A 21229-nucleotide genomic window follows, 5' to 3' on the forward strand; every position below is an offset into this window, starting at 1 on the left:
ACACGAGTTGCCTTTCCTTTTCCCTTTCCACCTCAAATGGAGACTCCAGTGAAGAAGGGAATTAGGGGAAAAGAATTCAATAGATGCTTTGGGCCTCACATGTCAAATGTCAACAACCTAACAAAATTAGCTTAAGCCAAAGTGAAATATACTAAAAATTATTCATTTTTTTCATGTTATTAAAGGAAACAAAACTGCTAGAGAAAAAAATCTGAACCTCAGGAAACAGAATCAAAGCCTGCCTCTCACTCCCTCTCTCTTGTTTTTGCTTGCCAACTTAACCTTGTCACTAGTACTTGGCCATCTCCTTAAAGCAAAAAACAAGTGACATCTTATCCCTATAATTCAATATTCTGTCATGGTGAACTGCTTCAGCAAGGTCATGGTGAAAGACAATGACTCACCCAGTGGTCAGAACAAGACAACATTAGAGCCTGGCAGTGGATGTTGATACACATGTTGGTGAGCCACTGGGGATTAACTTTGTGCGTGTTCAGCAAGCACGCTACCAACTTCAGTACATCCCCAACATCTCACTGCTCCACACTGTATGGTGACTAGCCTTCACTGCAGTGCTTGGGATGTGGGAACAGGAGGAAGAATAACAAAGTTCAAGGTTATGCCCATAACATAGCAAAATAAGTATAAATTTCTAAATTAAGGTGAACAGATTAGGTGCACAATAAGTTTGAGGAATGAATTGTAATGACCTGGATCATCTGGAGATGATAAGTGACAAATCTGCTTGAGGAGAACTCTTCTTTCAGCTGGGATTTAAATGAAATTCTGCCTAGGATTTGAAAAGACATTAATATTCTCAATACAGTCTGAGATGTTTCTAAACCATCTTTGGATGATGCTAGACTTTTACCAACAATACAGCACATCTACAATGAAAGTAACACAGTGTTCCTTCCCAGAAGTATTTGGGAATTCAAAAGTTGGTATTTTAAAACCACAGGTTTATTAGTATGATGTTTATGGGGTGGGGAACAGTTCCAATTTTGTTATTAGAAAAAAATTATGTCTGAGTATCATCCCAGCACTTAAGAAGTAGAGTATGGATCAAGAGTTCAAGGTCATCCTTACCTTCATAGTAAGTGGGAGGCCAGCCTGGGCTATATGAGACCTTGTGTCAAAAGGACTAAATGAATGAATTAATGATTAAAAAAATCAATCCCAAATAAATGATATTAGTGTTGGAAGACGAAGCAAATGAGGCAAGTGAACACTTTCTTTCTAGTTACTACCATTTAATAACAGGAACTTCTCTTTTAAGCAGAGACTGAATTTATTTTTCCCTTCATATAGTCAATGTTAAACTACTATTCCTCAGAAAACTTGAGTAAGAAATGCTGTATCAAATATACTTAAATCTTACAAAAGAAAAGAACAAAGACACTAACTCATGGGAGGTGGTTAAAGACCGTTCTGAAAGGAAGCAGAGCTGTGCTTTTGGGCATGGAAGGTAAATAAGGAATCCGGCCAAGGAAGGGCAGCAAACCACAGAGGGAAGTGGGTCAGGGAGCCCTGTTGCGAGAACAGTGGGTTGCTATGATTGAGAGGGCTAGCCATGGAGCAAGCCTGCCTGGGAACAGCTGTAAATCTGGCAGAAGAGACAGGTCAGCCAAGCAGCTGCCTGACCTGTATACTCATAGGTCAGACAAAGGACAAAAGGCAGAACAATCTGCTCATTCAGAAGTTTCCTGGGGGTCAGCAGGCCCTGGAAGGAGAGAGCCGCTGAGCTGGAGCAACGGAGGAAAATAGCCTGGGGATACAGAAAGAACTGGGGAGATACTGAGACCAGTGCATCAGGGTTCACTTTCTAGTGAAAGGGTTTTAAGTAATGGAAGAACTGTGGAGGTGACCAAACACTTAGATTCATTTACATCACTTCTCTGAAAAAGACCATATATACAATGAGGTTAATTGTGCTTAGTGATCAAAGCAAAATAAATACAGGGAAAGTATTATTTCTTGTTTGCAGCTTTAAGATTCTCTCTCTCTCTCTCTCTCTCTCTCTCTCTCTCTCTCTCTCTCTCTCTCTCCCTCTCTCCCCCTCCCTCCCTCCCTCCCTCCCTCACTATCTCTCTTCCTTTCTTTCTTCCTTCCTTCCTTCCTTTCTTTCTCTTTCTTTCTTTCTTTCTTTCTCTTTCTTTCTTTCTTTCTCTTTCTTTCTTTCTTTCTTTCTCTTTCTTTCTTTCTTTCTTTCTCTTTCTTTCTTTCTTTCTTTCTTTCTTTCTTTCTTTCTTTCTTTCTTTATTTATTTATTTATTGAAAAATTCCCTGTTACCAAATAGAAGTACAGGGAAGATCTGGATTGGTGAACTAAAATTATATGGGAACCTAACATGAATAAGCTAAATACAGACCAGGCATCTGTCCTATTCTATATGCAGATAGCTTGTTGAGCAAGATTGAATAAATTGGAAAGAAGCTTACTCATTGGAAAAAAGACTCCATTTAAATCTATCCATATTTAGAGTAGGGAAGAATGCCAATGAAAGTAAAATTGAAGTCAGTCATTTCATCAGTTAATATGCCACGGGCACTTACGATCTTCAGTCATTCATCCAGACTGTTGGAGCCCACTGCGGTTTCCTAGTGCCTTTACCCAGCAGGATTGCATGAGTGGATGATTGGGCCATGGGCCTGGGTACCAGGTGTTTGGAAGGGTCTACACTTGGTTGTATTTAGCAGGGAGAGATCTTTTTGCCTCACCCCTTGGCATTGTTTTAAAAAGCCCTTTTGAAATAAGTTCTGGGCTGGTGGGCTTTGACCCAGGCCCTCCCGAGGCAATCCTGTGTTTCCATCTTTCCTCTCATCGTCTAGGTCTCTCTTTCTATCTAAATATTTCCTACGTCTCCTTGCTCAAGAGTACCCTGTTCATAAAAGTGGGTGCTGCTCCCCCACACTAGACTCTACTAATTAGCTGGAGAATAAAAGAATGCATTGGTTCTGATCACATCTTGTTAAAATTCTGAGGGAGGGAGGCAAGTTCCATGGGTTCCCAAATAAGCAAATATAATATACAGACATAGAGACTGGGAAAGAGCAGTATGGGAGGTATGTAGGTCTTTGTGCTCATGGACTAAGGGGATGGAAGAATGTTAAATACACAGGGCTATCTCTTCAAAGGGAGAAATGTGTGACCTGTTTCCTCCCCACAAAGATGGGAGTAAAAGCGGTTAATAGCCCAGTGACCTATGCACTATGTGTGTGTCCAAGATCATACTGAATTCTCTCCCAGAGGATCTTGAGCCTGTCTCAGCCAATCTACAGAACCTATCATTATGGCAAATGTCACGTGTACTTTAAAAGAACTTTTTTGTCTTAAGCTTTGTTGTGCTCACAGGATTGAGTTAGCACTAGGAAATATATGTTTGTGTTTAAATTATACTGTGTTGAAATATGCCTAAAGTAAACTATTCAGGGTCTGACTCTCAGAATGTGAACAAACCTCAGCTACTGAATCATGTTGAACCAAACTGTCTTCTTGCCACCTGCAGATTATTACTCTGTTGGCCATGGTGGTCTCAAAGACCCTCACAGAGCAAAACATGTTTTTAGATGAGAGTTTTAGGGAGGTGACTCTGAAATGATGACCTGCCTACTTGGATGGGGTAAAGAAACACATCATATGGGTCCCTCAAAGGAAGGAGAATTCAGTGGGGAGGGCACAGGGGAACATGGCCCCAAGACTGGAGAGGGTCTATGTGTGAAAAGTCAGTGTCTCACCAAGTGAGTGGACGTTGAAGCATCAGGAGACAGAGCCTAATAAGGAAGATTCTTAAGTCTCTGATAAGGAATCCGACTCTAATTCTCAAGATAATGAGAAGTCATCCAGAGTTTTCTTCAACATAAAATATCTTTTCATGCCATACACAGTATTATAAAATGAGAATCAGTAATTAGAGCAATTTTGAAAAATTAACAAATATGTGGAAATTAAATTATTTTTAACAACCTATAAACTCAAGAAGAGATTAAATGGAAATCTAATGGTTTGTTGACAAAAATAATACTGGAAATATATATACCAAACTGTTGGGATACAGAAAAAACAATTGTAAAAGGTGAGTTTATAGGAATAACAGCCTACATTAAGAAAAAGAAGAGTTCAAATAGACAGCCCAATGGTACATCTCAAACAACTAGAAAAATAATATTAAAAAAAAACCCCTAAATTCAAAGCAAACAGAATGAAAGAAATAATAAAGATCAAAGCAGAAATAAATGCAATCAACAGCAACCAAGATTTGCAGAATGAAGTGCTGGTTACTGAGAAAATAAATCAATATATCTTTGTATTAATTCAGATTAGAAGCAATAGGACTCACAGCCAGGTGGTGGTGGCGCACTCAGGAGGCAGAGCCAGGCGGATCTCTGTGAGTTCAAGGCCAACCTGGTCTCCAAAGCGAGTTCCAGGAAAGGCACAAAGCTACACAGAGAAACCCTGTCTCGAAAAACAAAAAAAGGAATAGGACTCACACAGGTAAACTTACAAATGAAAAGGGAGACATTATAAATGGTACTGTACAAATACAGCAGATAAAAAATAGAATAATTATGTCAACAGATTATATGATCAAGAAGAGAAGAATAAATTCCCAGAAATGTACAGATTTCTAAGACTGAATTATAAAAATATGAAAAATATGGCAAAAGTAAAAAGACTGGGTTAGCAATGAATGACCTCACATCAATGAGAAACCTTCATGTAAAACCAAAGCTCAGTGCTGACTCCCAAGATCCCCCTGCAACAGATCCTCACAGCACACTATTTTTAACATCAAGTCTACTGTAATTTTTAAATCACTGAACTAATTTTAGAGTAGTATTAAGCTTACAGAAATAATGAGCAGAAAGTATAGAGTCCCCTACAGCCTTCTCCCTACATCTGGACCATATTCCCTGTTTTCAACATCTGTACTGCAGTGACGCCTCAGTTACACTTGATGGGCTTACATCGAAATTGGCATTGCATGGAGCCCATGGAACAAGTTAGGGCTACACTTGTGTGCATGCTATGAATCTGGAACAATGTTTATTATATGTATTTACTAGTGGAATGTGGTACAGGCTAGTTTAACTGCCATAATATGATTTGCCTGTCTATCCCTCTTTATAGTCTTTATAGTCTTTATAGTCTTTGTAGTCTTGTTTATTTCCAGAATGTCATATAGTTGAAATCCTATAGTGTGTTGCATTTTCATTTTGGATCTTTTCACTTATTAATATCCTTACAAGTTTATCATTTGTCTTTTGTGGTATTTTTTTCTTGTTTGTATTTTGTAACAGGGCATAATGTTCTATTGCCTGAATATATCACAGATTATTTATCTACCAAAGGATCTCTTGATAACTCCATATTTCAGCTATTTTGTGTGTGTTTGTGGATGCAAGTTTTTTAATCCATTTCAGTAAATGACTCTGAGAAATTTCTGCATGATATGGTAAGATATGGACAGAATTTATAGTCATTTTTTTGTGCCTGGATATTTTGTCAGCACATGTGTCTATGTGTCACATGTGTGCCTGGTGCATGCTGCGAAAGATTCAGAAGAACTTTGAATCCCGTGGAATTGAAGTTAAAGACAGTTGTGAGCATCCATGTGCATATTTGGAATTGAACTCAGATCATTTGGAAGCTCAATAAGTGCTCTTAACTGGTAGGACATCTCTCCAGCCAAAAGAGTATGATTAGTTTCTGAAACATGTCACTTAAAATGTCTTGCAATGTGTGTACCAGTTTTCATTTCTTCCAGTGAAGAATGGACATTCTTGTATGTCTTCTCCACTACTATCATTATCAGTAATCTCAGTGTTTGCCAGTCTTGGGTATGTGTAATGGCATCTCATTGTTTTAATCTGAAGTTTCCTAGTGGCATGTAATATGGAATATCTTTGGGTATGCTCATGAGCTATCTGTATATTTTCTGGTGAGGGTCCATTTAAGTATTTGTCTATTTTTAGTTATGTTGTTCTGTTTCTTATTGTTGAGGTTCAGGGGTCCTTTGTGTATTTATGCAATAGACTTTTAACAGATGTGTCTTTGTTATACTTTCTATTTACACAGTCCGTAGCTTGTCTTCTTTTCCCAGACTTTGAATCTACAAAGGAGAATTTCCTAATTATAATGAAGACCAGATTATCAAGTATTTTCCTCTCAAAGACCATGTCTCTGATGTTGTGTCTAAAGTCATTACTAGACTGAAGATTTGCTCCTATTATTTTCTAGAACTTTGAAAATTCTGCATTTCATATTAAGTTCGGGATATTTTGCGTATGGGTGTTCAGTTGTTTAAGATACATCGAGCCATTTCTGTTCCACAGTTCTATGTGTTAGTTTTCAAAAAATACCATATAGTCTTGGCTGCTATATATTTACAGTAAGCCTTGAATCAGGTAATATTAACTTCCTCATTTTGGAGATCTTTTCATATTGCCACCTTGACAAATTCCAGATCAAAAATCATCCTTTCAGATAGACAGGTTCTCAAAATGCCTCTTCTCCATAGTATCTGAGTCGGTTGAATTAGGGATATTCATATTCAATAAAAAGTACACAAGTGATAGGTCTTTAACACTAGAATGAAAAATTATTAATTCAAAATCAGAAAATTTATCGCTGAAGACATTTGTAGCCTAATCAGTGCCTTCCCTCCTTGAGATCAGGTTACCGAAGGGCTCCCTCGGCAAGCTTCAGTCAGAATTTAGCGATCTGACTGACTGGGTTATCTGTTGATATGAGGCTGTGGCAAACATTGTTCCAGTAGGAAAGTGCCTTGCCTGGAAGACAAAGCCCTCCACACTGCCAGCACTAGATGTCCCTCCCTGAACACCATTGCAGCTGTGACTCTAAAGAAGTTCTCCTTTTGCTATTTTGCTAGTAATGCTCTGGAGGCTAACCTCCATCTCCCGCTCATTGATTCCTTCTTTTTCAATTGTAGGTATCTTACTGCATTCAATCAGTCCCAAGAAAGTCATACAGAAAAGGGAGCTATTTTGTCTCTTTCTAAAGTAAAATTGCCTAATACTGTTCAGCACCATTATGTGTAGGCTTAAAAATTTATGTCTACTTTTAAATTCATGGGGGAACCCATTAGCTTCAGAGGAAAAGGGGTATCAAATGAGCACTTAACTATGGAAGTCATAAAAGGCTTTCAGTCTATCAAAGTGGTTTTCTCCCTAGACTGGGCAGCAGAATCACCACAAAATGAAATATATAAATATATGTATAATACTTTGTATCTCCGTGTTAATTTATTTTTCTTTAACTGAAACAAATTACCTAACAAAAAACAACTTAGGAAGGAAGGGTCTATGTTGGTTTATAGCTTGGGACATAGTTCATCATGGAAGTGAAGTCCCAGTGGCAGGGGGTGAGGTCATTGGTCGCATGGCATCCACTGAAAGGGAGTTGAGATAAACAATGCTGGTGTTCAGCTCGCTTTCCCCTTTGATTCTGTTCAGGCCTCTTGTCTACTGTAGAGTGCTGCTCATGTTCAGTGTGGAGTTCCACACTCTGCTAAACCTCCCTAGAAATGTCTTCACAGGCACATCAAGCCTATGCCTTCTAGGTGACTCTAAGTTTTTCATATCAACAAGGTTAACCTTATATATGTTGAAAAGGCACACACACACACACACACACATATATATATATATATGTATATACAAATGAGGGTCATAGGCTCTCAAAAACGCATATACATGTTCACTTTCATATTCTTGCCTGACTCCAGCCTCAGACTTGCTGATAAATATGTGGCTCCTCACATTTTGCTAGGTGATACCAGGTGAGGAGTTATCTGAGATCACACCTGAAAGTGTTTTGTGGAGCATGTTCTTCACTGGTTTCACACTACTTACTGCCAACCTTACCATTTTGGCTTTACTTTTTTCCAATGGTTTTGGCAAAGTATAGGATAGATAAAAATATGCTTAAATATATAAATATTTCCCTATCCCCATGTGACATGGAAAACTATTTCCCACATTTATTCTGCAGAGAAGTGTGCCCTTAAGTGATGGAGAGTTAAATAAAACGGTCCCGCACTGACCTGCAGTTCATGCTGGGAGGTGCTCACTGTAATGGGACAGAGGTTGACGATGTTGCCTTTGTGGTACTAAAGCACCAGCTGACTATGTCGTCTATGCAAGTTTTATTAAAAACAAGTGAGAGGGTGCAGATGTGTGGTCAGTCTAAGACATGATACATAAACTTTTGGGGGGGAATAATATAAACATATACCTTGATCTCTATGACCTTAGTATATTAATATATCCCTATTACAATTAATGTTAAAGTATTAAACAAAATACAGAATATATGAATGCATCTTAGAAAATGCAAAACACATTTTCAATCTAAAAAATGATAGGACTTCCCCGAGAGGCCATTCTGAGTGCCACATTAGAGATGAAATAGACTCTATCTAACATTAGTAAGTGGTCTTGCTAAGACTACAGAAATCATTCCTTTGTACGCAGCAGGCCTTCTGAAAACTAAAGCTTGTTCAGTATATTTTGCAAGTACTGTTTGCATAGACACCAGGCTTGCCATTAACCAGCCTACTGCTCTATAAATGACTGTCTAAATTACTATTTCTCAAGTTGGAGCACTGTTATACTCATCAACATGGCTTGTTCTACTCATCTGTAATGCTTTTCCACTAAATTAAATCATATGCTCATCATCACTCCTAATCCCACATCCTATCTGATCTCTAGTTTTGTCTCTTTCCCAGATGGGGCTTATTATATTTAAATCAAGCTGCTTGGTCCTGTCTATGAATATTAAATGACCACATTTTTCATGTCAAGAGTCCAGTCCAAAGTTTTGTATACAACAGACAGAAAGCTTCCTCTTTTCTCATGACTTGATCATTGTTTGAAACCTGGTTGTGTTTAAGGAGTGTCTGCAAGTTAGATTAAATTCACCATCTTTTTGATGCCTCTAAAACCAATAGTATGGGGTAGGTTACATCTAAATCTAGTTTGATGATGAAAAGAGACCCATGAGCTTGCATCACTGTATTTTCTTTCTGGTTCTCACTTTGTAAAAGAGCATTGATAGTGGAGGATTACACTCTAGTTACCCAAGCAAAGAGATCCCAGGAGGAGCAAAGGGCTAAAGTTTGTGCCCTAGTTCACTCAATAGTTTCTCAGTGAATGGAACAGGAATCTTCACTTTCTTCTTTAAACCAGAGAGATTAGATTGGTTAATATGCATATTTATAATCATTTGGAGATAAGAGACCTGGCCAAAATCTGTTGAAAATTGTGGGGCTTTTTCATTGAAAAGGCACAAAAAGACTTCTAAGGGGGTGATGGGTGCTCCAAAAACAGCCACAGATTCCCTAAGGCCTTTAGGGTGATTGCTAAGACTTAAAGAATGGGCTTTTACCAAAAAAAGAAAATCTAATTTTACATTTACCCAATGCATTTGTGAATTTGTTCTAAAAATGTGCATTTGAACCAAGCATGGTAGCTCAAGTCTACAATCTTAGCCTTCTTCAGGAGGCCATTGTAGAATAATTCCATGAGTTTAAAGTCAACTTGGGTTACACAATGAGTTCCTGATCAACATGGACTACATATAATATGGTGCCCTTGCTCAAAATAACAAAAACAAAAATCACATGTATTTCTTGCTAAACAAACAGGAGATTTGGGAGCTACCTTTCCTATATTGAACTCAACCCACTTTTATCTCATTGTCAGCCATTGACCCTATTTCTGCTCATAGGAGCTACATAGATTGGTTCTAATTGTCCTTGACTACTTTAGAAATTCAGAGCCTCTGTGATCTTTTCTTGATTTTCTATATCCCAAACTTTCCATTTTCATGTATTATTCCTACAGAATAGTTCTTCTGACACATACATCCTGCAGGCAAGCATTCAAGTCTCTTTCCTAAACTGCTGCTGACTCTGTCATTGGGAATATCCCAATAAAGCCACATGTTCTGATCCAGGCAACAGAAGCTTTTATTGTGTCATGTGTAAACTAGTCATGTAATTACAATCAACCAAAGTGACCTCATAATTTGTGTGTGTGTGTGTGTGTGAGAGAGAGAGAGAGAGAGAGAGAGACAGAGACAGAGACAGAGAGACAGAGATACAGAGACAGAGACATCACCTTGCTCTGTGTCCTTAGCTGGCCTGGAACTCACTATGTAGACCGAGCTGAGGATAAACTGTGGCAGTCCCCCTCTCTGTCTGCCAAATCACCTGCTTTACAGAGTTAAGAGGGAGCACAGACCCAAATGCTCTGCCTCTGGGCATTGCTTCTCTCTCTCTCTCTCTCTCTCTCTCTCTCTCTCTCTCTCTCTCTCTCTCTTTCTCTCTCTCTCTTTCTTCCATTCTGTTTTCTCCTTTGACTCAGCCTACTTGGTCTGCCTTCAACTCCATTTTCTTCATATTTTGTTTATGTTATTGTGTAAAAGGTACCTCCATTGTGCTTTCTGGGGTTTCTTTGTCTCCTGCCTGTGTGTAGTCATAACTGAGTTTATATTTTCCCTGGATTCTGACTGAAATGTGAGCCATCATAGACCATGTATAGGGGAATGGCTTTCCTCACAAATTTGTGAGGGTGGAGTCTTAGAATTTCATCAGTGCCTCCAGAATAATTTACTCTCTATCTGTGGGATTACTCAAATATTTAATATACATTTTTAAAAAATTGAAACCAAAACACAAATTAAAGCTGTGTATAGAAAGGCATTATAAAATGTACATCAACAAACTGTATACTTTAATTTCAACATCATTGGGCCTATAACCAAATGAATATTGCTGATGGATAAAGGGAAAATAGTGGTTCAAAATGGTTTTAAGACAAAAATTAATCAACTATACATTCTTCAACTACAAGAAGGCATTAGGGCAAACTGCTTTAGAAATAAAAGAAGATGTGGTAAGTGTTCTGCAGGACATCTCTGTGGTAACATATTACCAGCTCTGCCTCATCAAAGCTTTTCCCTTGAAAATATTTCATTTCAGAGCAGCTTTATTCAGATAACATATGTCTTGTGTAAATTTATGGTGGGTGATTGTTATCATAAAAAGAAATACAATTCAAATCAGGATAAGAATCAGGCCTGTACTCAAATGTGGCAAAAGATTGGCTAATGCTTAAGAATGTGGCATTTTTCTTTCTAGTGTTCTTACATTTACTCAAATTAATATCAACATTCCTCATTTAAATTCTCAAACACAATTTCATTACCTTGTAGTTGAATAAAAAGGATGCTGGAGTCAATGTCACTTTAGCAAACTTGGAGAGGGACCATCAACCTCTGCTCAGGAAAATGAGTGCAGGATGGCGGCATGAAATGCAACAATGTCAAAAGGACCCTAGGAACATCCTGCATCATGGTGGTATTGTTGTGCAAACCTAGGACATGTCTTAGAGAATGGCTAGAGTGTGTGTATTGGCATCTTAAAAGTTGGAGTGGAAATTCAGCTGAGATACATTGAGAGTGGAACACTGTGGTTCATACACCTAGCACACACACTAGCATGTGTCAGAACTCCCTGTGGCACCACATCACCCTTACAGTTGAGAGCAAATTACTTGTGTTTTCAGAATCTCAGCACACCACCAGGTATTTACATTATGGACTTTTGATGAGCTATGCAAGCAAAATTCTAGCACAGTGCCTGGTTGGATTCAATAAGCTCCCTTCCTTTCCTCTCAGTATTTAGACCTCTTTTCAATTTAGTTAGTGTAATATGAAGTAATTTTCAATTCCTAATAGTAATTTTCTCTCTACAGTCTTATGTAAAAAGCTCTGAATGATCTGTATATGCATATTAAAATATTTAAATATTATTACACCTGCTCAAATATTGTGGCAAGATAATGCACCAAGTCCTGATACCATTTCTTGCCAAATTGTACTAAGCCTGGTGGTAGCAGTGAAAAAAACTCAGGTATCTCTTGAGTCTTGGTTTTACTGAAAACATGAGCCAGATCTTGCTTTTATTTTTCAGTTCTAACTTGAACATTTTTCATGATTTTTAGAAAAATCTCATGAAACATTTGTCCAAAGTATAAAAATGCATGAAAATTGTCACACATGAAGATATCAGCTGGCATATTGTCTGAACAGATCATAGTCAAGGGGACTTAAAGATAAGTCTTCAGGTTGAATGTGGATGGAGTGGTGATCTTCTAATATTGTATTTCAGATATGAAATAACAAAATAAATCTGAAGATGAATGGTTTTGAAATTGGCAGGACACATACTGAAGTATTTCCTCATTAATTCAGTCAATCAGTTAGACTAAAACTGTTGGGTACATATCCTTCCTGGAATTGCAAAGTGAAATTACATATTCTCTGACATCAATGAGTTTTGTTTAATTAGAAAGATGTAAACAAAGTTCTTTAATGTAACTGACACAAAGTGTCAGCAGCTAGTAGATATGGGAAGCAACTTTCTAACTCCATGTGGGGATTATTGTACTTTCTTTCAGGAGAGACAAGCTGATACATGCAGGGTATGTGGAAGATGGTTAGACATGTGAGGTGGAGAAAGAGTTTTAGCATAGACTACAGAAGGAGAAAAGCTTAGAGGCTTAAGTGAGCCTAGGGTGGTTAGAAGAGACTTAGAGCAGAAATTACCACCAAAGGTGTAAATAAAGCCCTATGAAAATAAAACCCATTAGGCAGGGAGAGACCAAGCCATTGGAGCAGCATCTATAGGCAAACATATGCCTAGGCTCTTCCACTCTGTAGGCATGCTCATGAAGAATTTTTAATAAAAGAATTCCAGTGAGTATGTTATGGGTCCAAAAATATGGCTAACAATATTGTGATTGCTACTTTTTTGTTTATACATTACAGAAATGGCACACATCCCTTTTGGTATTATGACTCTGAAAGGCCTTCCTTGTAATTGAGTTCAGTGATGCCAAAAGCAATATTTTCACTAAATGATGCATCAGAGTTATAATAAGGGCCTCTGAGCAGATCTTTAGTTAACAGGGTTTTACTAGACTGTGATGCAATCCTTAACGAAGAAGATGTAATTATAAAAGATCCCTTGTCTGTAATGGAAATTTTTCTGGGTGTATTTTTACTGCTCAATGAATAAAAAGGTTTATATAGGGATACATTGTTTAGATTCTTGGAGAAAACACACACACACACACACACACACACACACACACACACACACACACCCACAATGAAAAGTTTTCCATTCCACCTTTTCATTAACTCTTTCAGCAGTGGATCTACTAGAAATAAAATTCACTTGAATTTTGCACAATTTTTATAATTTCAGGGGTTAAGCATCTGAAAGGCCAGAATGGATCAGCATTCCCTGAAGAAGAAGAAAGTGCAAGTGAAAGAGAAGAGAAGTGGAACCATTAATTACCCCTATGCAGCAAGAGGACTTCTTGGGAATAACTGGACTGTACACTCTTCTGAATATCCAATGGTACTCCCAAGCCATGCCTCCAGCAACCTCTTCTCCTCATCCCCTACACTCAGCAGCTGTGATCCTCCTGGAAGCCTCCTTGATAGAACTGTGAAACCGAGTGCAGATTGCTGTGTACCACTTGCAGTAAAGAATAGGCACTTATTTTACAGCAATTTTTCTTCTAAACTCACAATACGTAGGCATCTGCTACCATGTGTATGTTTTCACTTTGATACTGCCGAAGCTGAACTCCTCCTGGCCTACTAGTATGGTCTACTTTCTGAAGTCAATGTAGAGAGTATTACTCTCAGAGTACAAAATAAATACTAAATGCACTTGGAATGAATGTGAATGGGGATTAATAGAAGAGGAATGTCTATGGAAACTTCTAAGTTAATACCTGCATTTAGCATGCTTCTGTACATAGATCAAACCAGAGTTTACTTCAAGAAGACAATGATAGGTAGATGTCAGTTGTTTTGATTCAAAACACCACATCAGATATGAAATGTTTTTCATCCAGCAGTGTGTTAATGGTTACTTAAAGAAACAAATGTCTCTTCATTTTCTGAGCTGTACAATCTTGGTTCCTCAGCATCAATTAATCATTGAAAAGGAAATGCTGAATTTATAATAAACATGGCAAATCTCTTCTGAGCTCTCCTTTTTAACTATTTCAAGTTAAACCATCTATTATGTATTGCTTTTTGTTTTCCTGGGTTTTTTATTGTTGTTTCTTTTTCTTTTCTTGGTGCTAGAGAATAAGGCCAGGGCTTCATATATGCAAATATTCATCTATTAGACTCTGTCCTCAGTCATGTTGCATTTTAATAAATCCTTAGTGTCTTATCATTCTTCTCTGTGACAGAATAAAAACAAAATCTCATTAATGCAGCCATAGACTTGCCCATTAATTCAACAACTGTTTTTCTGGAGTTTTAATTTTTCTGTTGTTTTTTAGATTAATATTACATCATCTCTCCTTTCTTTTCCCCTCTCTAAACCTGCCCATATACCACTCCTCACTCCCTTTCAAATTTGTGGTCTCTTTTTTCATTAGTTTTTGTTTCATGCTTACCAACAACTGTTTTTAAATGAGTTCTTTCCTAGGAAATTAATATTTTGAAGACTTCTGAATTATTTTTTTCACTCTCCGTTCTTAAAGCCGTAACAGTATCAATCCTTAAGGTGCAGTTTTGCTTGGGAATGGTGTTTCCTTCTGTTCCTCTGACTACTCTCAAAACCAATCAATGACAGCTTAAACTTAAGTTTTCCTTGGGAAATGAGTGGTATTCTCAGAGATTTGAAGAAAACCAGAGCCAAGATAGTGGGTTTTCAACTTTTCACACAACTATAGTCTACCATGAAAGCTTTTTTCTTGTTGTTTTGGTTTCCTCGAGGAGACAGTGTGGCTTTAGTTTGGTTGAATGGGCAAAGAAAGTTTCTGACTAGAACTCCCTCAAATTTTACATTTGCCAAAGCTCATTCATAAGATGGCATTATGGTTAATAAACAGGCTTTGAGTCATGCTGATTTAGATTCAAATTCAATCTCTCCCAAATCTTAGTCTCAGTTTCTCCATTTGAAAAATAAGTGCATTCATTTTGAACCTACATTGTTCTTGAGACTCAAGTGATGGAAGATCTATGAAATGCCTAGATTAGCCAAGTGGTCAATGTTCCCAGTTCCAAAAGAACCAAAAAGCATCTGCCTAAACCTCACACAATGTGTGGCCTTTTCTGGGTGTCAGGGTAAAGTGATCAGCTCTCTTCAGAAAGTCTGGTGGCCATGTCCCAACAGACTGAAGAATTGTAGTTGCTCCTCTGTGCTAGACTGACCATTCTCTGCACACCGGCATCCCTGAAGACCCAGCATCCCCTATCTCCTTTCCTCTGTCAGCCATTAAGATATTAGGAAATTGGCTCCTAGATGGTTTCTGTTCTTTCATAAAAGCTCATCACTCCTTCCAAAACTGTCTTCAGCATCCTTGCCACTCACTTCAGGATGCTTGGTTGTTTGTGCTGGGTGTAGGAAAGGGTAAAGGTTACAGATTATATTTTCTATCTCGAACAGGAAAAAAAATGAGGCAAAGACTGTCATAGATCAGACATCTAGGTCAGATTTTTCACTACTGGATAATACATTTGAGGTATCCTAATAGTGGACTGAGTTAAGGAGCTGTACTCCAAAACAGAATTCTAAACTAATTTCTATGCCTATACAAATTTTTATCATTTCACTTTGAATTTCCAATGTTTTCTACATTGTGGAATAAATGGTTTTAGGCTAGCTATGATCAAGTTATATTTATTTTATGCACAGGATCAGAATATCTATAAAATATTCACATCCATGATTTTTATAGTGGTTATTGTTTAGGATGGGGCAATTTAAAGTGAAGACATATTTCAAGTCCACTTAAGAATATGTTCAATGACTGTAGTATTATCCCAAATCATAAACATAAGACATATTATACAACTGAGTGAACTTTAAGAAGCATTTGCTTTGAATATTGTTGTAACAAGCAATTTAAGTATGTCTTTCAGAGTCTATTGAATTGCAGTATAGATTTATTAACTCATAAACAACCTACATACATTATATGCTTCTCATCTGCATCTAAAAGCAAAGTTCAAGTACAAAATGAATAAAAGGAAAGGCAGATCTGCTTATAAGAAAGTGTTTGTGCCATTATACAACTTGGAGTAGACTTGATACAGGAAGAAATACTCTTTTTCATCATACACATCATTGATCCCAAAAGAAAAAATTCCTCAGAGTCACATGTTTATTGACTAGTAAATATGTTGCTGAAATGTGAAATATCTTAAATAAATCAAATGATTGTGTTTCATAATGTCATGCAATCTGAATAACTAAATATAAACAAAAGAGAATCTAAATGGGATGTCACCATTAAATCCCTTCCCTCGGAACTCAGGGAACCCCAAGGAAAAGGAGGCAGAAAGATGGTAACAGCTAGAGGGGATGAAGGACATGGGGAGAACTTGGTCCTCTGAATCAACTAAGGAAGCCTCTTACAAACTCAGAAACAGGGCCTACATGGTTCTGCACCAGGTTCTTTTTGTATATATTATAGCTTTTTAGCTTAGTATTTTAATGAGACTCCTGAATGTGAGAAAGAATGGGTCTCTGATTCTTGAGCCTGCTCTTTTGCTGTTGGGTTGCTTTGTCCAACTTTGATATGAGGGTTTTTGCTTGATCTTATTGTATTTTTATGTTGTCACTTTTGGTTGTTATCTCTTTGAGGCCTTCTCTTTTCTAATGAGTGAAGGAAAGGGAGCAGATCCAGAGGGGAAGAGAAGGGAGGAAGAACTTGCAGGATAGAAAGAAGGGAAAAGTATAATCAGGATATATTGTATGAGAAGAAAATCCAAAAGGAAAAAATGGGGGGACTGAGGGGACATCTAGTTTACAACATTTCAAACAACATTTCTTGATTATACTCACTCCACTCTTTCCCTGACTCCTCCAGGTCCACTCCCTCCTCTACTTTTATTTTTTATGAGACTACCTTACTTACAACAGCTACCCTACCCTCACCCTGGCTCTTAAGAATCTTCCCACTTCCTCTTCTGTTTAGATTGAAATGACATCATAAATAATGACGGGACTAGGTTTTGCAAGTATCCTCCATAACTGAAGAGCTGTGGGGATAGAGTTTTCTGCCCCTCAACAGTAAGTGGACGTGGTGAAATAATCTGCATAAATGAGTAAACACATTTAGAAAGAGACTGCATTAACTATGGGTCTTTTTCTGACATTCATTTTGTCACTCAAATGTTGACTTAGTACTTCCCCATTGTATTTAACTGTCTTCTTTTATATGGACAACAGAGATTCGATCTAGACAGAGCACAAGGACATTAAAGACAAAGTGTATGAAGGAGGATTATTGAAACCTAAAGAACAAATTGTAAGACAATCAAAATGACACTGGATTCATGTTCATTATTAAGTCTTACTCTTCTAATAAGGCTGCATTTTCTTCCTTTCTCTAACTTTTAATGTTGATGAACTAATCTGAGGGGATGTAGATAATGAATTCAAATCTGTGATGCTCCTGTGATATCAGAGTCTTCAAACATATCAGAACAGAAGGGAGTATTTAACATGTAACTTTTGGGGATAGGTGTTAACTTACAAAGGCAGAAAGAGCAGAGAAAGAAAGAAAGGAAGGAAGGAAGGAAGGAAGGAAGGAAGGAAGGAAGGAAGGAAGGAAGGAAGGAAGAAAGAAAGAAAGAAAGAAAGAAAGAAAGAAAGAAAGAAAGAAAGAAAGAAGGAAAAAGGAAGGAAGGAAGGAAGGAAGGAAGAAAAAGAGTAAAAGAAAAGAGTGAAAGCCTCAGAATGCTTGGACAGCACATGAACTTGCCTTTGTATTCCAGATGTGACACCACTGGGGAATTTTGAATTAGAAAACATCACTGAGGTCTGTTTTGCATCCTTCATGTAAAAAATGGGAAAAGTTGTGAATGGAACTTTCCCTCAGATATATATCTCACTCAAGTTCAAAAAAAGTCAGGAAAGGAAGCACTTGGAAGCAAATGACAGAAAAATCAACACAGGACGGTACCCCGGCTGGTTTTGCCAAGCAGTGGAATGCCTGGGGTGGAGAGAGTAGAGTGAGGGGCTCTCATTTGCCTTAATATCATCTTCAATTAGAAAGAGCAGTGGCACTAAGAAGCAAGGGAAGCCACAGAAGGGAAAGCCAGAACACTGTCACACCTTGGTAGAAAGGGGTTTCAGAAAGTAAAAGGTTTTAATTGGATTTCTTCTTTTTTGTTTTTTCCTCTTCTTTTTTGGATTTTGAGACAGGGTTTCTCTATATAACAACTCTGGCTATCCTGGAACTCACTCTGTAGACCAGGCTGGCCTCAAACACATAGAGCTCCGCCTACCTCTACCTCTCTAGTGCTAGGATCAAAAGTGTGTGCCACCGCTGCACAGCTTAATTGGATTTCATTCCTTATCCCAACTAAATATGGGTTCTTGTGGTGTAAGGGGTTCATTGGTATTGGTGAAAAGCCAGTGGTATCTGGTTCCCAATGAACATAACTTCTAGACTTATCTCACCCCGGGGCTGGAAAACTTATAGGCTGCTTGTGAGTAATGGGGAGTTGAAAATGTTACTAATTGCCAGATATTTGCATTAATTAATATGCATAAATGAGGTAATGTTTAATCTAGATCCATAGCTGGATCAAACTGTCTAGATAACCTTAACCAGTACATACTGTTCACACAAGATTGTTTGGTATAATTTTGAAAAGTATATTTTGTAACCAAAACTTTAGTTCATTTTTCTATAAATATATACAAATGTTTCTGATATCTTTCACATTTATTATATATTGAGAACATAGGTACTAATAATATTGCTGAGTTCTTTCAATATATTGCTGTATATTTAAGTGGTTGAGACAGTCAATACACATGACATACATAATACATAAATGACATCATTTCAAGTAATGATAAGTTACAGGAAAAACAGGTGGTGTCATCTTTTCACTGTGTTGAGTGGGTGGTGTTAGGCCCACCCCTTACGCGCTGTGGAACTCCATACACCTGGGAGATGAGTACATGACCAGGTGCCATTTCTTCTGACCCTGAGTTACACATTTCTCACCTCTAATTCTTTTACAGGAACAAGCAAGCAAGGAGAAAAGAAGAGATGGGAATAGCTAAGAGGCGACTGCATTAGGGGAAGATGGAATCAGAAAAGGCATGTCCTCCTATGACTACATGACAGTCAGCAGACTAAAACTGTGTTCTGAGTCGGTGATGTATGAACACATGTAGCATGTAATGACAAACACTGTAACTGAGTATTTTGTTTTTAAAAACTTGTCCTTAGAAAATGACCTTTAAAATCTGTTTTTTATTTGTTTTTTGCTCTTTAATTTGGAACTTTCCCCAGGAAAACTATTCAGCCACAGATCACTACCTGGATAATTTACTCTGCCTAGTGTGTGAATTGTTACTATAAAGTGTCACATACCAGGTTTTTTCTTTTACAGAGATTTATGGGATGTGGTACTACATTCTCTGGAATGCTTCCACCATGTTCTGGGTTATTTTCTTTTGCTCCTCCAGGTACAAAATCAAGTTGATAACAACGGGAAGCCAGCTTGTCAGTGCTCTGTTTCTGCCTGAGCTTGGAAAAGTACAGCACAAACCCACACGCCCCAGCATCCCCACCCGCTCCCCAAGTGCTATGGACAACAAGCTGGTCTGCCTCCTGAAGTGCTTTTGATATTTTATGCACAATGTGGACATGCTTTTCAGACATAGTTTATTATTTTTTGTGCTATTTGTCAAGCTCTTTTCCTTGATTTTATTTCCCTCTAAAACTAGAAGGGAGAACTTGAATTTGGATAAATTTTAACTGAATTATTTTAATTCTTCTACTTGTGAAATCTGAGACTTCTCTTATAATGGGGAGGCTTTCAAACTCATTCCCTTTGTTTCTGTTTCAGATTCCACCGTGTTTATTTATCCCCTTGTTGCTTTTTCAAATTCCACTGGTCTTGCTTGGGTTTAGTTCCACAGATCTTTTGGAGGTTTACATGACTGAGCACTTGGGGCTGTAACAGTGAAAGGGATAGTATTGTCCTTACTGTAAATACAGCTTGTAAACTCTGTTAGCTAATATTGGTTCAATTCTTTACAATTAATGAGGTGGATTCACTTAGGTTTCTCAGTTAGTAAGCTCATTAAATGTGTCTAATAGGTAAGGTTTGCTTTATAGATACAGACTTAACTTCACAGATAAGAAGTGAACTCATAACCCAACAAGCATTTCCGTTAGCTGACATCTATGTGTGAAACTGTCAGAGCTGTGAGGACAGAAAAGCCTGCTTCCTGAGAACCCATTGGATCCCATGATTCCTGCAATGACCTATAGAGTGATTCATAACTAAATCTCTGGAGTTGCAAGAATAAAGCACAAGATAATTTTCCACATGTAGCTAAGGTGGAGGAAAGATTCTTAGTTCTTGAGTTATTCAGCATTGACTTAACTAAGGTGACTTGTACAAAACCAAACAAGTAAAGCAACCCTCCTCCAAGTAGCTGGGCAGTTTGTTTTTCTATTTTTCCTCCTTCTTGTCCTCCTCCATCTCCCTCTTGACCTCCTCCTTCTCTTCCTCCTCTTCTTCTTCTTTTGGCTTTTGGCACAGGGTCTCCTATGTAGCCTTAGCTGGCCTGGAACTCATGTAGACCAGGCTGGCTTCGAAGTCATTGAGATCCACCTGCCTCTCCAGTGGAGTACTGAAATTAAAGGTATGCACAACCATGCCTTGCTTAGTATTTCATTTAAAAATATTTTCTATTTTCAGAAGGCTAGAGAGATGGGTCACTGGGTAATGGTACTTGCTCTGCAAGCATGAAGACCTGAGTTCAAATCCCCGCATGCAAGTAAAAAGTCAAGTAAGGCTGTATATATCTGCAACTCCAGCATTTAGGGGAACAGAGACAAGTGGATTCTCAAAACTGGCTGGCCAGCTAACCTAGAGTAAATGGTGAGCTTCTAGTTCAGTGAAAGACCCAGTCTCAAGGCAATAAGGCTGAAGCAACAGAGGAAAACACCTGAGGTCTTGCTCTGGCCTCTTGCACATGTGTCCATGGGCACCTCCCCACCCCACCCTCTTTCCACTCACATACACATAGCCATACACTAACACCAACACATACCCACAAATATTTCAAAATTTATTCTTAAAAATTAACTGCTATCTCTGGGACTGAGAAATGTTTTATTGGTT

At 38.0% G+C, this 21229-nt stretch overlaps 1 protein-coding gene across 2 annotated transcripts in view; it reads left to right on the plus strand.

Moving 5' to 3' along the window:
* Window positions 1–20590, plus strand: part of Ppp1r1c (protein phosphatase 1 regulatory inhibitor subunit 1C) — a 109561-nt gene extending 88971 nt beyond the window's left edge. The window contains exon 5 of one of the 2 annotated variants that reach the window (XM_036186493.1): window positions 19110–20590. In XM_036186493.1, coding sequence (XP_036042386.1) covers window positions 19110–19147 — 38 coding nt within the window. In that variant the 3' untranslated portion in view covers window positions 19148–20590. Of the gene's footprint in view, window positions 1–13301; window positions 14091–19109 lie in introns of those variants that run through there. The other variant, XM_036186492.1, reaches the window with a different exon arrangement.
* The last annotated feature ends 639 nt before the right edge of the window (window positions 20591–21229 follow it).

The sequence above is a fragment of the Onychomys torridus genome, chromosome 4 (assembly GCF_903995425.1).
Source record: "Onychomys torridus chromosome 4, mOncTor1.1, whole genome shotgun sequence".
Classification (NCBI taxonomy): domain Eukaryota; kingdom Metazoa; phylum Chordata; class Mammalia; order Rodentia; family Cricetidae; genus Onychomys; species Onychomys torridus.